The sequence below is a fragment of the Pleurodeles waltl genome, chromosome 3_1 (genome assembly GCF_031143425.1).
Source record: "Pleurodeles waltl isolate 20211129_DDA chromosome 3_1, aPleWal1.hap1.20221129, whole genome shotgun sequence".
In the NCBI taxonomy this organism is placed as follows: Eukaryota; Metazoa; Chordata; class Amphibia; order Caudata; family Salamandridae; genus Pleurodeles; species Pleurodeles waltl.
The window spans coordinates 73,065,770-73,083,439 of NC_090440.1; the positions used below are offsets into that span (position 1 = coordinate 73,065,770).

Sequence of the window (17,670 nt, forward strand, 5' to 3'; positions counted from 1 at the left end):
GGCTAGTATGTCGTAGGGGTAATGGTAGGGAATTCCACAATTTGCCACCAAATAGGACAAAGATCCACGTCCCCATTTGGCCTTTTTTATTGAGGGAATTACAGCTAAGGCGACCGAAGATGACCTAAGATGTCTGACAGGCTTATAGAAGGAGGCCAGAGCTCGCAAAAGCGGCGGACCTTTGGCGTGGAGAGCTCTGTGAATGTAGCATAATGTTTTTAATGTTATGCGTTGCTCTAAAGGGAGTCAATGCAGTCGAGGGAGCTGACTTGGCCGATTCATGCCTGGGTATTTTGAAGAGAAGGCGGGCAGCTGTATTCTGCACCACCTGTAATTTCTTTATGACACATTTTGAAGCACCAAGAAACAGGACGTTTCCATAGTCAAGACGTGAGATAGTAAGTGCCGGTATAAAGTCTCTGAGCGATAGGCGAGAGTATTTTAAACACCTTTCGTAGAAGTCTGAATATCGCAAAACAGGTTGAGGATATTTTCTTCGCCTGATGATCCATGGTCAGCCATGGATCAAGCCTTACTCCAAGACTCTTGATGTGTTCCTTGGGCCGAGGAAGATCTCCTAATGAATGTGGAACTGGGGAGATTAGATTTGGTTTAGCATGGTGACCCAAGATCATGACCTCTGTCTTGTCTCCGTTCAGCTTGAGCTTACGGTCAGACATCCGTTTAGATACTGCCTGTAAACAAGGCGTGAGTAATGAGTTAACTGAGTTCTGATCGGTGGAGAAGGATGCCACCAGCTGGGTGTCATCTGCATATGACACTAGGGAAAGAATGTATGGTTCCACTACTTTTGCCAGTGGTGACATGTAGATATTGAATAATGTAGGGCTGAGAGAGGAGCCCTGTGGCACTCCCCAGCTGCTCTTGAAATAGTTAGAAAAGAAGGAGCGATCGAGTAGTTGGAATGATCTTGCTTCTAAAAACGAGGTAAACCAACTTAAAGCGTTCCCAGTGACTCCGCTTTCCCTTATTCTATGCAGTAAAATGCTATGATCGACAGTATCGAAGGCGGCAGTGAGTTCAAGAAGCACAATTGCCGAAACCAGTCCCTGATCTAGGCGCTTCCTGACTTCCTCCGTAACTCCAATTAAAGCTGACTCCGTGCTGTGAAAGGGTCTAAAGGCCTTCTGAGAGGGATGGAGAATGTTATTATTTTCCAGGAAGGAGGAAAGATGAGTGGTCACATGTTTTTCAAGTGTCTTAGCAAGGGCTGGCAGCAAAGAGATAGGTCTAAAGTTGTTAAATGTGGATGGATCTAGGTTGGCTTTCTTAAGCAGGGGCTTCACATTCGCATGTTTCCACTGAGGAGGGATGATGCTACTTGACAGTGACATATTCAGCAAGTCTGTCAAAACAGGGACTATTGCTGATTACCTCAGTCCTAAAATTGATGGGGGTGCAGGGTCAAAGGGAGACCTCGATTTAAGGGTACTCAGCAGAGCTGAGACCGTTTCCAGAGACAGGGACGGGATCTGTGCGAACCTCACAGGGCCATTAGAGAATTGATCACCTACAGCTTGGGGACTATGGGTGCCTGTCGAGAAGACTGAATAAATGTCTGAGATTTTTTTCTGGATGAATAGGCCTAGGTCATTACTGTGTTTATGAGAGGCTTCTACAGCATCTGTTTGTGCATGGGGGTGGTAATTTATCTTAATAAAAGAAACATTTCTTTAGGGGAGTTAGAACTTTTTTCTACTTTATCCGCATAAGAAGCACTTTGCGCAACTTTAATTTCCGCATGAAATCGTCTAATAGCCTTCCTATAATCTTCTTTAAGTGAAATGTCATAAGATTTTCTTCATTTTTTCTTTAATGTGCCTGCTGCTATTATGGGATGTAATATGCAGGTCACGATGTGTGCTGTATGTAGATGGCTTAATTAGCTACTTCTAAACTTACAGAGTCCCTGGTGTTCCCTGCAGGTCACAAGTTACCATACTTTGTAGCAATGGCTTAGTGGCCATAATGAGCTACGAACCAGCATCCAGAAGTTGTATTCATGGAGGTTTAAGTTTACAAACTTATATTCTTTTCACCTTCTTTTTTCTTTTGCCCTCAAATAAGAGCCAGGCCAGATGTTTATAGGTCATGCCAATAGTGTAACGAGAAAAATAAATTGTAGGGTTATACAGATCTTTAAAGAGGGTGACTTTTTAAAAGTCTGTGCAGACATGTTGTGTTTTAGAAGGATGGACGGTATTAAAACCAGACACAGGAGGATGAATTGCCAGATAAAAGGGAAGGTGCACTGCATGAAGGGTGAGCAGGCGCCTGGATTTGCCGGGACAGTTCCGCTTTATTTTTTTAATTTATTTTTTTAATACCAGCTGTCCGGTATATTCCGGGAAATATAGTTTATATCCCTGTTTTTAGAGATGGTCCACTAAAAAAAGGGGAGTGTGGCCTTTTTATGTTTTGCGAAGTAGGGAGAAGTAGCATCTGTTATAACAAAGCAAGTTAATTAACAGGCGTAATACCGGTTCGAAAAAATGCATTTTATTGATGTTCTTAGTGGCTCTGCTGTAATTACGCTGAGGAGCGCTGTCATTCTGTGCGCTCAGTTGAAGCAAAATTGTAGTCCTTCTTCTGTTTTTGTTAAATATCTCGGGTTTTAGCTTTAAAATTCCGGTCAACCTAATTGCATGGTATGAAAGAAAGGATGTCTGCGTTTGTGGGGGATTACGGCAAAGGAGGGGAGTTGTGGTACACAGCCCTTCCAGTAGCAAGGGAAGAAGGTAGCGGGGAAAGGGCCTGGCAGGAAATGTTCTATCACCCGGAAGGAGAAAGGAAAGCCCAGAGCGAACCCGTCAAACTGATGGCAGAACATTCCACAAAAAAAAATATATATAATTTTAAGGCTTCTTGAGGAAGTCCCGACAACCACAAGAAAATGCCGTGAAGGGAGCACTTCTTGACAGGTGTGTGGCCTTTAAGGGTATATGTTCACAGAACATTAAGCTCACAAGGCACTGCACAACACCGGACCAGAATACTGTAACAGACGGCTCTCCTTCTACACCCCGACCCGACAGCTTCGCTCTGCCGACCTCGCCACCGTCCCACGCATCCACACAATGACCACCGGTAGCAGATCATTCTCCCACCTCACTGCCAAGATGTGGAACACTCTTCCCATCTACCTGCGTCAGACACAGGACCTACTTACCTTCAGAAGACATCTCAAGACCTGGCTATTCGAGCAGTAGCAGCCCCCCCTCCCCTCAGCGCCTTGAGACCCTCACGGGCGAGTAGTGCGCTTTACAAATACTCTGATTGATTGATTCATTGATTGATAAAGTAGGGTTATAAGGTAGGGGTGACTTGTCTGTCACAGCGAGGGGCGGGAGGCTGCATGCTGGAATACGGACAGACACCTGCATTTTTGCATGGTTATGGGAACTGCTGAAGAAGGCAGAGGCGAATATTGCTTGGAAGAAACAGTGGCCAATATTGCAACCCACAACAAGGATTTTTAGTTATGACAAATATATTTTTGATATGACGATAAATTCTGTTTACTTAGCTCCAAGATGGGGTGCACCTCCTGCCAAGTTTTAAAGCATCACCTATTTGTATTTTAAGGCTACGCTGTTCTGCTCAAATCAAAGATTGAAAAATGGGATTCAAGGTTAGGTTGCAAAGGTCCCAGATGTAAGTCAGCGAACAGAGGCGAAGACCACCTCTTCTTCTACCGTCCACTTCTTCTCATTTCTAGGAATCAGTGATGCTACGAGTACATTTTTCTTCTGTTTGACTTTAATATAAAGAGCTTATTTTTGTAATTTCTGCACAAGGCTTCCGTTTGATAGCAGAGGAAAAAAAACACAAGTTTCATCTGATTCAGGATGACAGAGGAAGCCCATCTAAGAATGTACCAGTCTTCAGTGGATGCTTGAAACAGAGTTTGATACGACAGACAAGGGCATTTAGAAATCTGGACACACAAAATGCTTTAAGACGTCGGTGTCCCTTACTTCTTCAGACAGGCACCTTGGAAGATTCTCAGGACCGCTCCTCAAGGATCATAATTAAATAAAAAATGGTCAGTTATCGAGATTCCTGAGCCAAAACATCCTTTAGAATCATGATGAAACTCAAGGGTTATGAGTTAATGAGGTGTGGGAAGTGACGAGCACTCGGATGGAAAAGTCGACCAGTGACTTAAAGAATAAGATTTCTAAATAAAAAATATGGAGTGAGATTGGAAGGTGTCATACAAAATGTCTAGGACAGAGTCAAGGGAGCCCTGAATGAAGAGGAGACAGACATTAGAAACAATTCAACAACATTAGGATTTCACTGACCATGCTCCGAGAAGAGGCTCCTGCAAGGAAAGTCAGCAGCTGTGGTAAGGGTTGGCCATGGTCATTATTTATGAGGACACAGATTATTCTGTGGGTCATGTTTTCTGACTCAGGCAAGGATGCCACCTGTTTGTTGGCTACAAATGGTTAACAATAATCCATGAACAAGCCAGATACTGTTTATCGGTGGGAACTTCTTAGAGATCAACAGAACACTGATCCATCACCTGGGGAGACTGGACAGAGCCCACTACTGTGGTTGGCATCCATGGTGGCCATGTGGACCAGTAACTAGAAGTAATCAGAAGTAGTGCCTCCGATTAACCCTGTCGAGAGGGCACTGAAGTGCATTGCCGCCCACCTCTGGATCACTAAGCAGACCCTACGTGTTTTGTTTCTGCAACAAGCAAAACGGGTGACGGCGCATGTGGTATCAAGAATACAGTACACAGATACCCTATACATGGGGCCGCTTTAGAACAGCATTAGACTGCAGAGGCTGTGAAATACAGACAAACTCCCTAAAAATAATGATATCACTCCAAAATTGTCTATCATCCTTACACTCCAATATAAGCTAGCATCCTTACACTCTAATATTGTCTATCAGCCATACACTCCAATATTGGCTAGCATCCATGCACTCCAATATTGGCTAGCATCCATGCACTCCAATATTGACTAGCATCCATGCACTCCAATATTGACTAGCATCCATGCACTCCAATATTGACTAGCATCCATGCACTCCAATATTGACTAGCATCCATGCACTCCAATATTGACTAACATCCATGCACTCCAATATTGGCTAGCATCCATGCACTCCAATATTGGCTAGCATCCATGCACTCCAATATTGGCTAGCATCCATGCACTCCAATATTGGCTAGCATCCATGCACTCCAATATTGGCTAGCATCCATGCACTCCAATATTGATTAGCATCCATACACTCCAATATTGTCTATCAGCCATACACTCCAATATTGTCTATCAGCCATACACTCCAATATTGTCTATCAGCCATGCACTCCAATATTGGCTAGCATCCATGCACTCCAATATTGGCTAGCATCCATGCACTCCAATATTGGCTAGCATCCATGCACTCCAATATTGGCTAGCATCCATGCACTCCAATATTGACTAGCATCCATGCACTCCAATATTGACTAGCATACATGCACTCCTATACTGGCTAGCATCCTTGCACTCCAATATTAGCTAGCATCCATACACTCCAATATTGGCTAGCATCCATGCACTCCAATATTGGCTAGCATCCATGCACTCCAATATTGGCTAGCATCCATGCACTCCAATATTGGCTAGCATCCATGCACTCCAACACTGGCTAGCATCCATGCACTCCAATATTGGCTAGCATCCATGCACTCCAATATTGGCTTTCAGCCATACACTCCAATATTGGCTAGCATCCATACACTCTAATATTGGCTTTCAGCCATACACTCCAATATTGGCTAGCATCCATGCACTCCAATATTGGGTAGCATCCATGCACTCCAATATTGGGTAGCATCCATGCACTCCAACACTGGCTAGCATCCATGCACTCCAATATTGGCTAGCATCCATGCACTCCAATATTGGCTTTCAGCCATACACTCCAGTATTGGCTAGCATCCATGCACTCCAATATTGGCTTTCAGCCATACACTCCAATATTGGCTAGCATCCATGCACTCCAATATTGGCTAGCATCTATACACTCCAATATTGGCTAGAATCCATAGGCTACCACTAGGTAATTTAGATTGTCGGTGGCATCCAAAAGGTGTATTACCAGAAAAATGCACAAGCGGAATGTCGACCCAGCAATGCACATATGCGCAGAGACATCTTTCATGGTCTCTGAACATAGATAGCTAAAGCTCTGTTACTTCTAATGTAGGATCTGTACTTAGTTAGATCATGCTCGATACCTATTCACACATGGGCAGGTCATGGCCTGGTTGGTAATCACTTACAATAAGTTATGGTCTAAAGCCGCCTTCCCATGGTTTGAACGCACACGGGTCTTGGTTTGTTGTCTTATTACTTCAGGTCTAATCATGGAGAGTCAATGGTTTGCTATGTTTTTACCTCTGGTGTGAACATGGCCAGGTGGCAGCCTCCTGCCATTTTATCTCTGGTTTAAACGTGATCAGGTTGTGGTCCAGTACCTACTTGCTTCATGTTTGAATATGGACAGGTCATGGTTAGGTATCTTTTTTTTAACTTCAAGTTTGAGCAGGATTCTGCTTTTTTTTACCTGAGGTTTGAGCAGAGTCATGTCCCTTATACCTCGGATGTGAGGAGATATCCACTACTGAGTTACCTTAGATCTGAGCAGGGCTCCAGCATGGATTAATTTGTGTGTGATCAGGGTTTCTGCGAGTTTTACCTCAGGTTTCAGCTGAGATGCTGATCCTATCATCTCAGGTTTCAGTAATATTCTGTCCCACTTCACAAGTCTCCAGTCCATCCTTACCTCAGGCGCGGGCAGGTACCTGCCCCTCTTTACCTTAAGTTTGAGCAGGACTCCTGTCCACCTTGACCTCATGTGTAAGCGGGTCTCCTGTAATGCTAACTTCATGTTCAAACATGTCTCTTGCTGGTCTTAGCTCATATTTAAGCAGGCTTTATACCTCATTCCCGTAGGCCTGAGCCGGCCTCCCATCCCAGATTACCTCAGGTTTGAGAATGTCTCTTCATTTCTTTACCTTAGGGATGAGCAGGTCTCCTGTACGTCTTACCTTGGGTTTGAGCACAATTCCTATACATCTTTCCCATAGGTCTGACCAGGTATTCCGCCCCTCTTACTTTGGTTTGAGTAGATCTCTTCTTCCTCTTTGACTCATGTTTGAACATTTCTCCTCTTACCTCAAAGTTTGGGTAGATCTCAACTCCTCTGACCTCAATTTTGGGCACCTCCCATGCAAGTATGAGCTTAGGAGATCTCCGCCACTTAACTGATCTACTACACTCTTTACCTCATGTCTGAGCAGGTCTCACTGACTACTTTCACTTTTGGAAACCAGGTGCCCCTCCATTCACAAGTTGGCTGTGTCTTATGTACAAAAGCTCACGCAGCAATACACAGAGATCTCCCGTACATATTTTGTGAGGTCTAGGCAGGTTCTCCGCGACTTACATCAGGTTTTAGCAAGTCTCCTGCCCCTCTTACCTCAGGCTTGAGCTGAGCCAGGTCATTGAAAGCGCTCAGCTGACTTGTGATCTCCGACATCTCCGTCACGATCTTCTTCATACGGACGTTGAGCTCGGCCAGCACCTCGGACACTCGCGCGGTTTCCATGGCTTCCTGCAGGTCCACCAGGTGCAGCGCTCTGCGCTCCTCCTGATTGGCCAGGCACCGCATGTGCTCGAACTGCTCTGAGATGAAGGTCTTCATTTCACTGCGGTTCACCTGTGGATGCATGGGCAAAGAAGCGGAAAGCAGTCATTAGTGGCTCTGGTGGGCGGGCTTCTCATCTTATTGACTAATGTGAGTAAATATGAGCATTTGGAGCAGGGAAAAATCATTTGAGTGGGAAAGAATAAGAACATAATTACAGCTGCTCAGATTCAGACACAAATGAACTGAGGAAAAACACTGAGTATAGCAACACAAAAAGAATTAAGGGTAGCCTTTGAGCCTGACGTGAGGTTCCTTTTAAGTATTACTTCAGTCACACCAAGTACTAATACAGCCAGAAAAAAACATCTGCATTGACCCATAGTTATGTCCAGTCTTGTAAGTAGAGCAGTCTTGTTTTGTGTGCATGGTATCAGCGATCTAACGTGGAACCTGCGTACATCTGTGGCTCCTCCGCAAGGGCGGAGGTCTGTCGCCCCTCTGGCTAAGAGAAAATATTTTATTATTGTTTTATTTTTCAGCTGCTGGCTGAGCCAGCATTGTGCAGAGAGGGGTGGAGTCAGGCTATGGGAGGGGAAGACTGGTACGGGGAGTGGAGTGCACTTAAAAGTGCACGTCAGTTTGGCCGGATGTAATAGGCCGGTCAAACTGACATGGGCACTTAGCTTTCTCCAACCCAGCTGTGTTGCACAGCCAGATTGGGGAAACAGGACAGAGTCCCATGCACTGTCTGAGAGGCAGACAAGGCCGCTCAGACCAATCCTAGTGCTGCTCTCATGCTAGGTATAGCACAAGAGTAGCGCCTGGATTTCGTGAGAAGCCTGTGCTGTTGTCCCAGGGACTACTGGGACAGTCCCTAGGACACCATCAGGAGCCGGAGACAAGAGGAGTGAGGTGACTGACAGCAGGACACGTAAGTTTTTTAAAATATTTCCCCATCGATCCTCACGTCCCCCCATCCTGTGTCCCCCCAACCCTCCCTTGAGACTTGCAGCGGACGCCATTGTCTGTTTATGCAGGGGATGCTGCTATCCAGATGCAATTGCACATTGTTTCTGTGGATGGTCTGACAACATTGCTCCTAGTGAGGTACTACACATAATGCTTGTAACTATCCCAACAAGCACTGGCAAAGGCAATAGGTCTTGCCTTTGGGACCTATTGGCTTTGCCAATGGTTTTAGGGATGCTGTGCACCAAGAGTATGTGCAGACATTTTCCAAGGGGCCAAACAGTATGGTCTGTCGTGGTCCGTCGTCAGCATCATCCACACAAGATATGATGTCACGTGTACTAAATAGGCACCACACCAGCACGCTGATGTCAGTTTCTTTCAACAACTTTCAACGTCAGAAGCGCAGTGCCATGAAGAACATTCACCACTGGTGCGTCAAAACTAGGGTTCTGAAAGGGAGACCCTGTCTCTAGAAATCAGTTTGCAGAGTGGGCAGGATGGGAGGGTCGGTGTCTCTACCAGATAAGGCGTTACCAAAGGTAAGTAACTTGTCCATCTGATAGATACATTTAGCTGCAGATTTCTTACCTTAGAATAGATACCCAAACAACACCATCCCCGGAGGTAGGTTTGTAAACTAAGATCACAGTAGGAACTCCTGTAGGACCGAACAGGCAAAGTGCCCGACCCTACGGACCTGACCGTCTAGGCAGTAGTGTTTTGTAAACATGTGCAGAGACGCACACATTGCCGCCTGACAGATGTCAAGGACTGGAAGTCTGCATGCTAACGCAGTGGTCGCAGCTTTAGCTCTGGTAGAATGAGCACACACCTTCAGGGGGTTACTTCTAAGCCATTGTGTGGCACATTTAACTGCACAGTACAGCCCATCTGGAGATGGCTCTCTACTGCACTGCCCGACCTTTCTTCGCACTCACATAACCAACAAGAGTTGATCATCCACCTGGAACTCTTGGGTATGACCAAGGTAGAATGTCAAGGCTCTTTTTGGGTCCAGGCGGTGGAGTCTCTCCTCTTCCTTCTAGGGTTGTGAGGGTACGTAATAAGTAGGCAAGGTGATGGACTGGCCTACATGGAAGGGTATAACTACTTTTTGCAGAAAGGGGGCGCTAGTGCGAGGCACCACTTTGTCAGGATAGATGGAGCGGTAGGATGGCTTAGATGACAATGCCTGCATTTACCCTCCTCACTCACCCTGCAGGCAGGTGTAAACGCTGCAAGGAAAGTGAGAAGCCTAAGAGTACAATTGAGGAGAGGCTCAAAAGGAGCGCACATCAGAAATGTCAATGCTAAATTCAAATTCCATTGGGGCATAATGTATGGAGATGGAGGAAACATAAGAGTAAGGCCTTTAAGGAACCTATTTACAATAGGAGACTCAAACAAGGAAGGCAGACCGCAAAAAAGCAGAAATGGCAGACAGATAACCTTTGAGAGTGCCCACAGAACAGCCCTGCTGGGCCGAGAAAGGATAAATGATAAGATCTCAGAGAGGGGGGGGGGGGGGGAGGGCTACAGGCTTGTCTGTGCACCATGCCACAAATTTCTTCGATTTACAGGCACATACCGTTTTTGTAGAGGGACGCCTTGCTGCCAAGATTACGTTACAGACTTCTGACAGAAGGTCAAAAGCTGTCAACTGCCACCGCTCAATCTACAAACAAGAAGGCAGAGACTGGACAGGTTCGAGTGGAGAACCCTCTCCTGCTGCTGTGACAAAAAATCCTCCCAGAGGGGCCTCCTGAGAACTCTGGGCAGATGTGCAATAGGCAGAAAGGTGTACAGGAGGCTTGAGTTCCACTTGAAATGAAAAGCATCGCCGAGCGACTGCTGCTTTGGAAACTCCAATGCATAATGCTGCTGACATTGCACATTCTCTGCGGAGGCGAACAGACCTAATCAAGGCTCTCCCCACTGCTGAAACTCTCCTCTGGGAGACGCAATTCGTGATCAAATAAGCATTGTCGGCTGAGTTTGATCGCTCTGGTGTTTAGAGAGCCCGTCAGATGTTAAACTACCAGGAAAATGCCATGATGTTCCAGCCATGTCTAGGAATGAGGAGCCTCCTGACAAAGGCTCCAAGACCCCGCCCTGCTTGTTGCAATACCACATGGCAGTGGGGTTGTCCAGGAACACCTGCACTATCTTTCCCTTAAGAGGAGGAAGAAATGCTTTCAATGCTAGTCTGATTGCATGGAGCTCCAACACGTTGATGTGGAGTCCGGACCCTGCCGGAGACCAGATGCCTCTGATCTCCGCCTCTCCCAGATGACCGCCCCAGCCCAAGAGTGATGCAACTGACACTACTCTCAGATCTGGCTATGGAAGAGAGAGGGATTTGCCTCTGACCCAACTGTGGTTTGTTAACCACCACTGCAGATCTTGTGCAGTTCCCTCCGAGATCTGGACCTTGTCGGAGAGATTCCCCGGATGTTGCGCCAACTAGAACTTCAGGTACCACTGCAGAGCCTGCGTATGCCATCTGGCATGTGTCACTAGCATGATGCAGGAAGCAGTGAGGCCTCAGAGTCATTCTCACTGAAATCCAGGATAGAGGCTGATACGTCGGTATCATACCAGGACAGCTCAAATGAAAGGGGGCATCTGAGAGGGAGTCAGGTGTGACTTCAGCACATTTATAGTGAAAACCAGTGAATGCAGAAAGTCTGCCGTAGTCTGGAGGTGGGACATGACAACCTGAGGCGAGCCCGCCTTCAACAGCCAGTCCTCAGGGTAGGGGAGAACTGAAACCCCTGACCTGCATAGATGAGCTGCAACCACCGCCAACACCTTGGTGAACACCTGAGGCGCACTGGAAAGGCCAAAGGGGAGCACAGTGAACTGGAAGTGCCTGTTGCCTACCGTGAACTGGAAGTAATGTCTGTGGGCAGGCAGGACGGGAACATGGAAATAAGCCCCCTGCAAATCCAACGCTACCCTCCTGTCTCCAGGTCAAAAAGAACCTGAGCCAGACTGAGCATTTTGAACTTCTCCTTCCTGGGGAAAAGATTGCGGGACCAAAGGTCTAGGACAGGGTGGAGGCCCTTGTCCTTTTTGGGTACCAGAAAGTAGCAGGAATAGCAACCACAACCTACTTCTGGCACAGGAACCCTCTCTATGGCTAACTTGGCCAAGAGAGCTGTAACTTCCTTTTAGAGAAGTGCAAAATGATCCTCCATCATCCGATCAGAGGCTGGTGGCATGGATGAGGGGTATTCTCGAAGGGGAGGTAGTAGCCCCTTCGGACTATCTGCAAAGCCCTACTGTCTGTCTGATGGATTGCCAGCGGAGCAGGTAATGGCGGATCCCACCTCTAACTGGTCCCTGGTGGGAAAGATTCAGACTAGGAAGGTTTGGAGGCAGCTGCAGGCGGGGGGGAGTGGCCTGGCTGAAGTCCGTGAGAGTACTGTTCTCATAGGACGAAACACGTGTTGGCTGTGGCTGTATGTGTTACATGGATACTGACTTCAATACTGTGTTTACTACATGAACATGGATGTCAAAGAACAATTCTGTGGTTACTATGATGAACTTTTCTGTTGAAGAATAAATTGAGCTTGAAACTCTCCATGGTATTAATGCCATTATACATTACATATTGATACATTACTTACTTGGAATTACATATTCATGGGTGCCCTGACAGCTGTGGTTTTGTCATTGTGAGTTTCCCTGGAAACATTAGAGGAGTTAGGAAGATCCTCTTGCCAGGAGCACCATGTTAAAATTGGAATGTTAATGCTATTATATTGACTCACTGTGAGCGCCCATATCCTATGACTTGCTTCCTATGTGCTCTCAATTTTCTTTGGGAGTGGCCTGGCTGGACCGCTGGCTCGCTGATCCATGAGGGAGGTGGATTCCACGTCCCCTGCCACACAGAGGCTGGGCAGCATGCACAGCACCGTGGCTGGATGGGAACAGATGTGGCTGGGTGCCCCTTCCGTAGCCACAAATGGGACGAAAAAAAGACTGAGGGGGATGAGGGGCCGCCGCAAGGCCCAAGGACCTAGACGTAGTACAAGAATCCTTCAAGCACTCGAGCGTCGAGTCTGTTTTTTCTCTGAAGAGATGGTTGCCATCAAAGGGCATGTCCATAAGGTTGGCTGGGATAACCCCTGAAAAGCTATATGTTTCCAACCATGTGTGGCCACTGTTGACGCAACCGCTCAGCCCAGTGAATCGGTGGTGTCCAGTCAACATCGGATCATGAACTTTGCAGCATCTCTACCATCAGCAACTGCTTGGGATAATACAGCCTGGACCTCCTCAGGGACCTGTGACAGCCCTTCACAACTGTATCCCACATCGTATGGGAATAATGGCCCAAAAGGCATGCAGTGTTCATTGACCGCAATGCCAGGCTGGTGGAAGAAAACATCTTCTTCCTAAGTCTGTCCAGCCTTTTGGATTCCCTATCCAGGGGTGCGGAAGGGAACGTGCCATGGAAGGTAGAGGATTAAATAACCAAGCTCTCAGGGGTGGGGTGTTGCGTAAGGAAACTTGGGTTTCGGACGATGGAGGCAGGCAATTGTCCTGTTCACAGGAGACCATGTGCTGGATTTGAATCAGGTACCCAGCAGGACATCCTTGAGGGTTTCTTTGAAGGGGAGCAGGTGTTCGGAGGATAAAGTGCCAGGTTGAAGCACCTCTGCCAGGGAGTTAGTCGTGACTGCCACCGAAGGCAACTCAAGGTCCAGGACCTCTGCTGCTCTTCTCTCTACCACAGAATATGACGCTCCCTCCTCCGTATCCACGGTAGTGAAAGAAAGCATTCCAGCATGTGGGGAGGTATGCAGACCACTGGCTTGACCAAAGTCTGTACATCAGTCCATAGATTCTTGGAGCTGGTATTTTAAAGGGTCCAGCAACCCATCCCATTCCTCGCTGTAACCTAGCCCATAAGAATTAGGATCAGGATCCGACATAGGCGGCAAAGAGTCTGTCTGCATCGGAGTTGGCGTCACACGATGCCCATCCGGCTCTGTGTCGGCAATGAGGCTGGGGATGGCGCCGCCCAGGGGCAAGGACAGCGCTGGGAGCATAGGCGTCAGGACTGGTATCGGGGACTGTGAAAATGGTATGACCGACATCATTCCGGATCCAAGCACGGATCCGTGGGTGACCCTTGGAGCCGAGGACGAAGCCACCGGCGGTGAACCGGACAGGACCTCTTTCAACTTTGCAGGGCCCAAAGACGAGCCAGCAATGTCGGACAGCCCAAAAATGAGGCACATGGCCTCATGGAACTCTTAAAGTTTGGCAGGGGTCGCTCTGGTTCGCGGTAACTCAGGGAGGCGGCGGAGTCGGCCCAGACGCAAACTCTGCAGATGAAGGCCTACAGCATTGACGCTCCCGCTCTCTTGTCTCGTCTGCCGACGGACGAGGTGAAATCAAAGAACATTTCATTTCCCCTTCTTCAACTTCCTCTTATGCTTTGACTTACCTGATCATCCAGAGGACTTGGAGTGGGACGACGACAAGGGGGGACCCCGAGACTTTCCTTTCGACCAAGACCGTGACTTTTGCAGAGTCGATCACTGGGCCGCCTTCAGCTTCAGGGACCACTCCCTCAAAGCCTTCGAATGCATGGCCCGACACTAGGAGCATGACTTCGGATCATGGTCGTGCTCCTGGTGCCAAAGATATGTTGTGGATCCATCACGGACATCGCCCGATTACAGGAAATGCAGAACTTGAAACTGGTCTTCCTCAAAGACATCCCTCAATGCACCAGGAGTTGAATAACTCAAAAAACGTCAACAAAAAGTCAAAAAGACCAGTCAAAAAATGACTGAGAGGTAGCTCTTTCTTCGGATTAGCGCTGGCTGACACAGAAAGAAAAGAACTGGTGTCAGCGTGCCGGGGTGGTTCCATTCAAGACCTGTGACGTCATGTTTAGCGTGACGACACAGAGGACGGATGCGAAGCTGATCGACACCACCTAACAAAAATTCTCTGGAACCAGATTGACGCTTGGGGAAAATTCTAAGGTAAGGAATCTGCAACTAGATGTCTCTATCAGATAAGTAGAATCATTCATGCGTAGGAAACATTTTCAAATATATGCAGTATGTGAACTAGTATTGAAGGGCAACAACTGAAAACAGAAGCACTCTCTAGGAGTGCCTGAGGAAAAAAAAAAAGAGTTCCAGGGAAGCGAGCATTCATGGAAGGAGCCACTCAGAGAGTAAAGAGGCTACACTGCAAGAGAGGGACACAGACATGCTGTAAAGCCTAAAACACATAAAGCCAATGAGAAGAATGCAAGCAAATGTGGGCTACAAAATAAAAAGCCAATGGTAAGCAACTGGCAGAATCCATTCCTAGGTATGCTTCTGGCATGTCCCCAATATGTCTTTGTGAGCAGACAACTGTGCTGTCTGGTAGGCCTCGACCTAATAAATCTACTTAAATCTACATACAAGCTTGCACCTTCTTTCACTTTAATACTCTCTGATCCCTCAGTGCCCTTTCATTGTCTTTCTAGCTAAGTCTGCTTTACGTCTACTTGATCTTCTCTGATGCTGCGGGCATAGCTATCAGTAGAGCAGCAGGTATAAGATGTCAGGGACCAGGGGTGTGAGTGGCCAGTGCTTAATTTGTATAAATTTAAAAATTAAGTGCAAGGGAGCAACTTTCTTCTTAGGTGCCCTCTGCCGGGGTTGCAGAACACCAAGCATGTAAAGTCACGAGTCCACCTCATGCCTCTCTCTTACACAACACTGTGCCTCCTGCCTCTTCGTCTTACTCACCCAGACTTCAACTTTTGCCACTATTTTCATACCTTCCTCCTTATTTCTCTCGTTTCTGCCTTTATCTGGGTCAAAGCCTTATGGTAAAAAATAACTCCTGGTCCCTAAAAATGAGCACAGGTGCCTACTATATGCAACCGCCAGTTGAAATGAAGCAGTGTGAGGGGAAGAATGCACACTAATGATGGCTGTTTTACTTCCAAACAGGGAGAAGGGGGTCCAATTTTCTGGCTTGCTTGAGGACCCCAACACCTCAGCTACGCTACCGTCTGGTACCTGCCTTGAATGCCACAGTGGCATATCCAGCCATGTGTACACTGGCAGAGTGCCCATCAATGAGGAGTCACAGCTTCTTGCTTACTCCTTCCTCCCCTGATATCTCAACCGGCTTCTAGCCAATGAGCATGAAGAACAGACATCATATAGCCAGAGCCTTTCACATACATGCGGCTGCTGGCCTCTGTATCGAGGTGCAGTGGAGATCTGAAGCAAAATGCACTTTCATGATTTTACAGAAAAAAAGTACAGCAGGGAGTTACGCAAGTGGGATCCAGGGTGCAAAATAGCGAACAACAAGCACTGGCAAAGCTAATATGGCCCAGATTGTGGGCCAGATCTACGAAAGGATTTAGCATTTCTTAACGGACCGAATCGCAGTTATGGTTCATTAAGAAATGCTAAATGGCCTATCCATATGTACAAAGCCATTTAGGGAATCCCTAATGCCCAGCAGAAATCGCAGTGTGCGATCCCCAAATAGGAAATCGGAATACCTATTTGCGATTTCCTAAGCACGTGTAAAAAGCATTTTCTAAATGTGAAATGGGCATTTAGGAAATGCAATTAGCATTGACTCCAAGTCCATGGTAATCATTTGCAATTTTAAAAAATGCACCCAAAATTCATTTTTTTAAAGTTACGTGTAGTGCACACATGCCCCTAGGGTTTTTGGGGTGCATCAAAGGGGGCCTTAGGGACACAGTCACACTTGGCATTACATTTCCTGAGTTGCGATTTAAGCCCATTAGTAGGAATGGTTTAGCACTTCTTAAATAGCGATTTCCTAAAAGCGATTCCAACTCTATAAGAATCTCTATTAGGAAATCGCTATTTTTTGTTCATTACATTTTACGATTTCTAAGGAGTCGCTATTTAGGAAATGCGAAATAAGAATTCCGTACATCTGGCCCATAATGTGTAACCATATGTAAACAGAAGTATTCACAAACATGGGTTGCATGCACACATGTTTATGGCTTTATAGCCTGCCTACTGGCTTTGTTACTGCTATGGGAGAGAGTAGCAAAAGTAATTGCTTTCTGTGTAGAATGCATAAAGGAGATAAGCAATTGAGTGCGAGAAATAGCGCGACAATTGAACGGGGTGGTAAGAGTCCCTGGTGTCTTCCAACAGAAGCACTTCCTGAAAGGTGGAGGGATACACCGATTAGCCAATGGCATGTGACGAGACAGTGATACAGCTCTTACTAAGGCCATAGCCCAATCTCCGTTTACTTTGTGGAATTGGTAACAATATATTCTGCAAACAGATGCGCTGTGAAGCCAGACCTGAAAACAAGGATAATTAAGGAAAAACAAAATAAGGTCAAAAAGTGTGAAAACACTATTACATAATATAGGCAAATTGGGGTGACCAGTCACTGTTATTCCCCATTAGATGTAAAATGAGGGAAAGAAAAATGATTACAGAGAATGTGAAACCCCATAATTAGAAACGAAATAACTGCTTGCCCGTTCAAACCGTGGCATCTCTGCTGTGGCTGCTGTGGCGATTAGGAGAGGCCTCCACCAATGCCAACACTGAGAAGTGTTAACTGCAGGGCAGCTAGTCCACCCCCGTAATAAGAACCACACAAACACAAAAGGTGCACACATTGGTTGTCAGCAGAGAGCAACAACTGAATTTCATCAACATCACACCACTCCGCCCACTTCCAGAATGATGATTAGTGAGACAGACAAGGGGAGGGGGCGAAGGAAAACGTGAAGTATTTTTAAAAAGCTGTCAGGGCCGCAGCTTCTGAGTGAAAATCCCAATTAACTCCCAGGGCTGGCTGCCAACGCTATAAGCCTGTGTGAGAGGCTGCGCGTGCAAATCGCATGTTTTAGCAGCGAAAAGCCATTTCTGACGTTCACAAAACATGGTTTTCTACTCTAAAGTCGAAGAGAAACATAGATTTTCGCCTGAGTAAATATTGTGCAAGGAGTGG

The 17,670-nt window shown here is 46.7% G+C and overlaps 1 protein-coding gene across 1 annotated transcript in view; it reads right to left on the reverse strand.

The window, feature by feature from the left end:
• The window catches only part of TRIM44 (tripartite motif containing 44), a 353,973-nt gene that overhangs the window by 210,143 nt on the left and 126,160 nt on the right, over positions 1–17,670 (reverse strand). Inside the window, exon 3 of the mRNA XM_069221831.1 lies at positions 7,522–7,761. Within this exon, the coding sequence (XP_069077932.1) occupies positions 7,522–7,761 (240 nt within the window). The remainder of the gene's footprint in view (positions 1–7,521; positions 7,762–17,670) is intronic.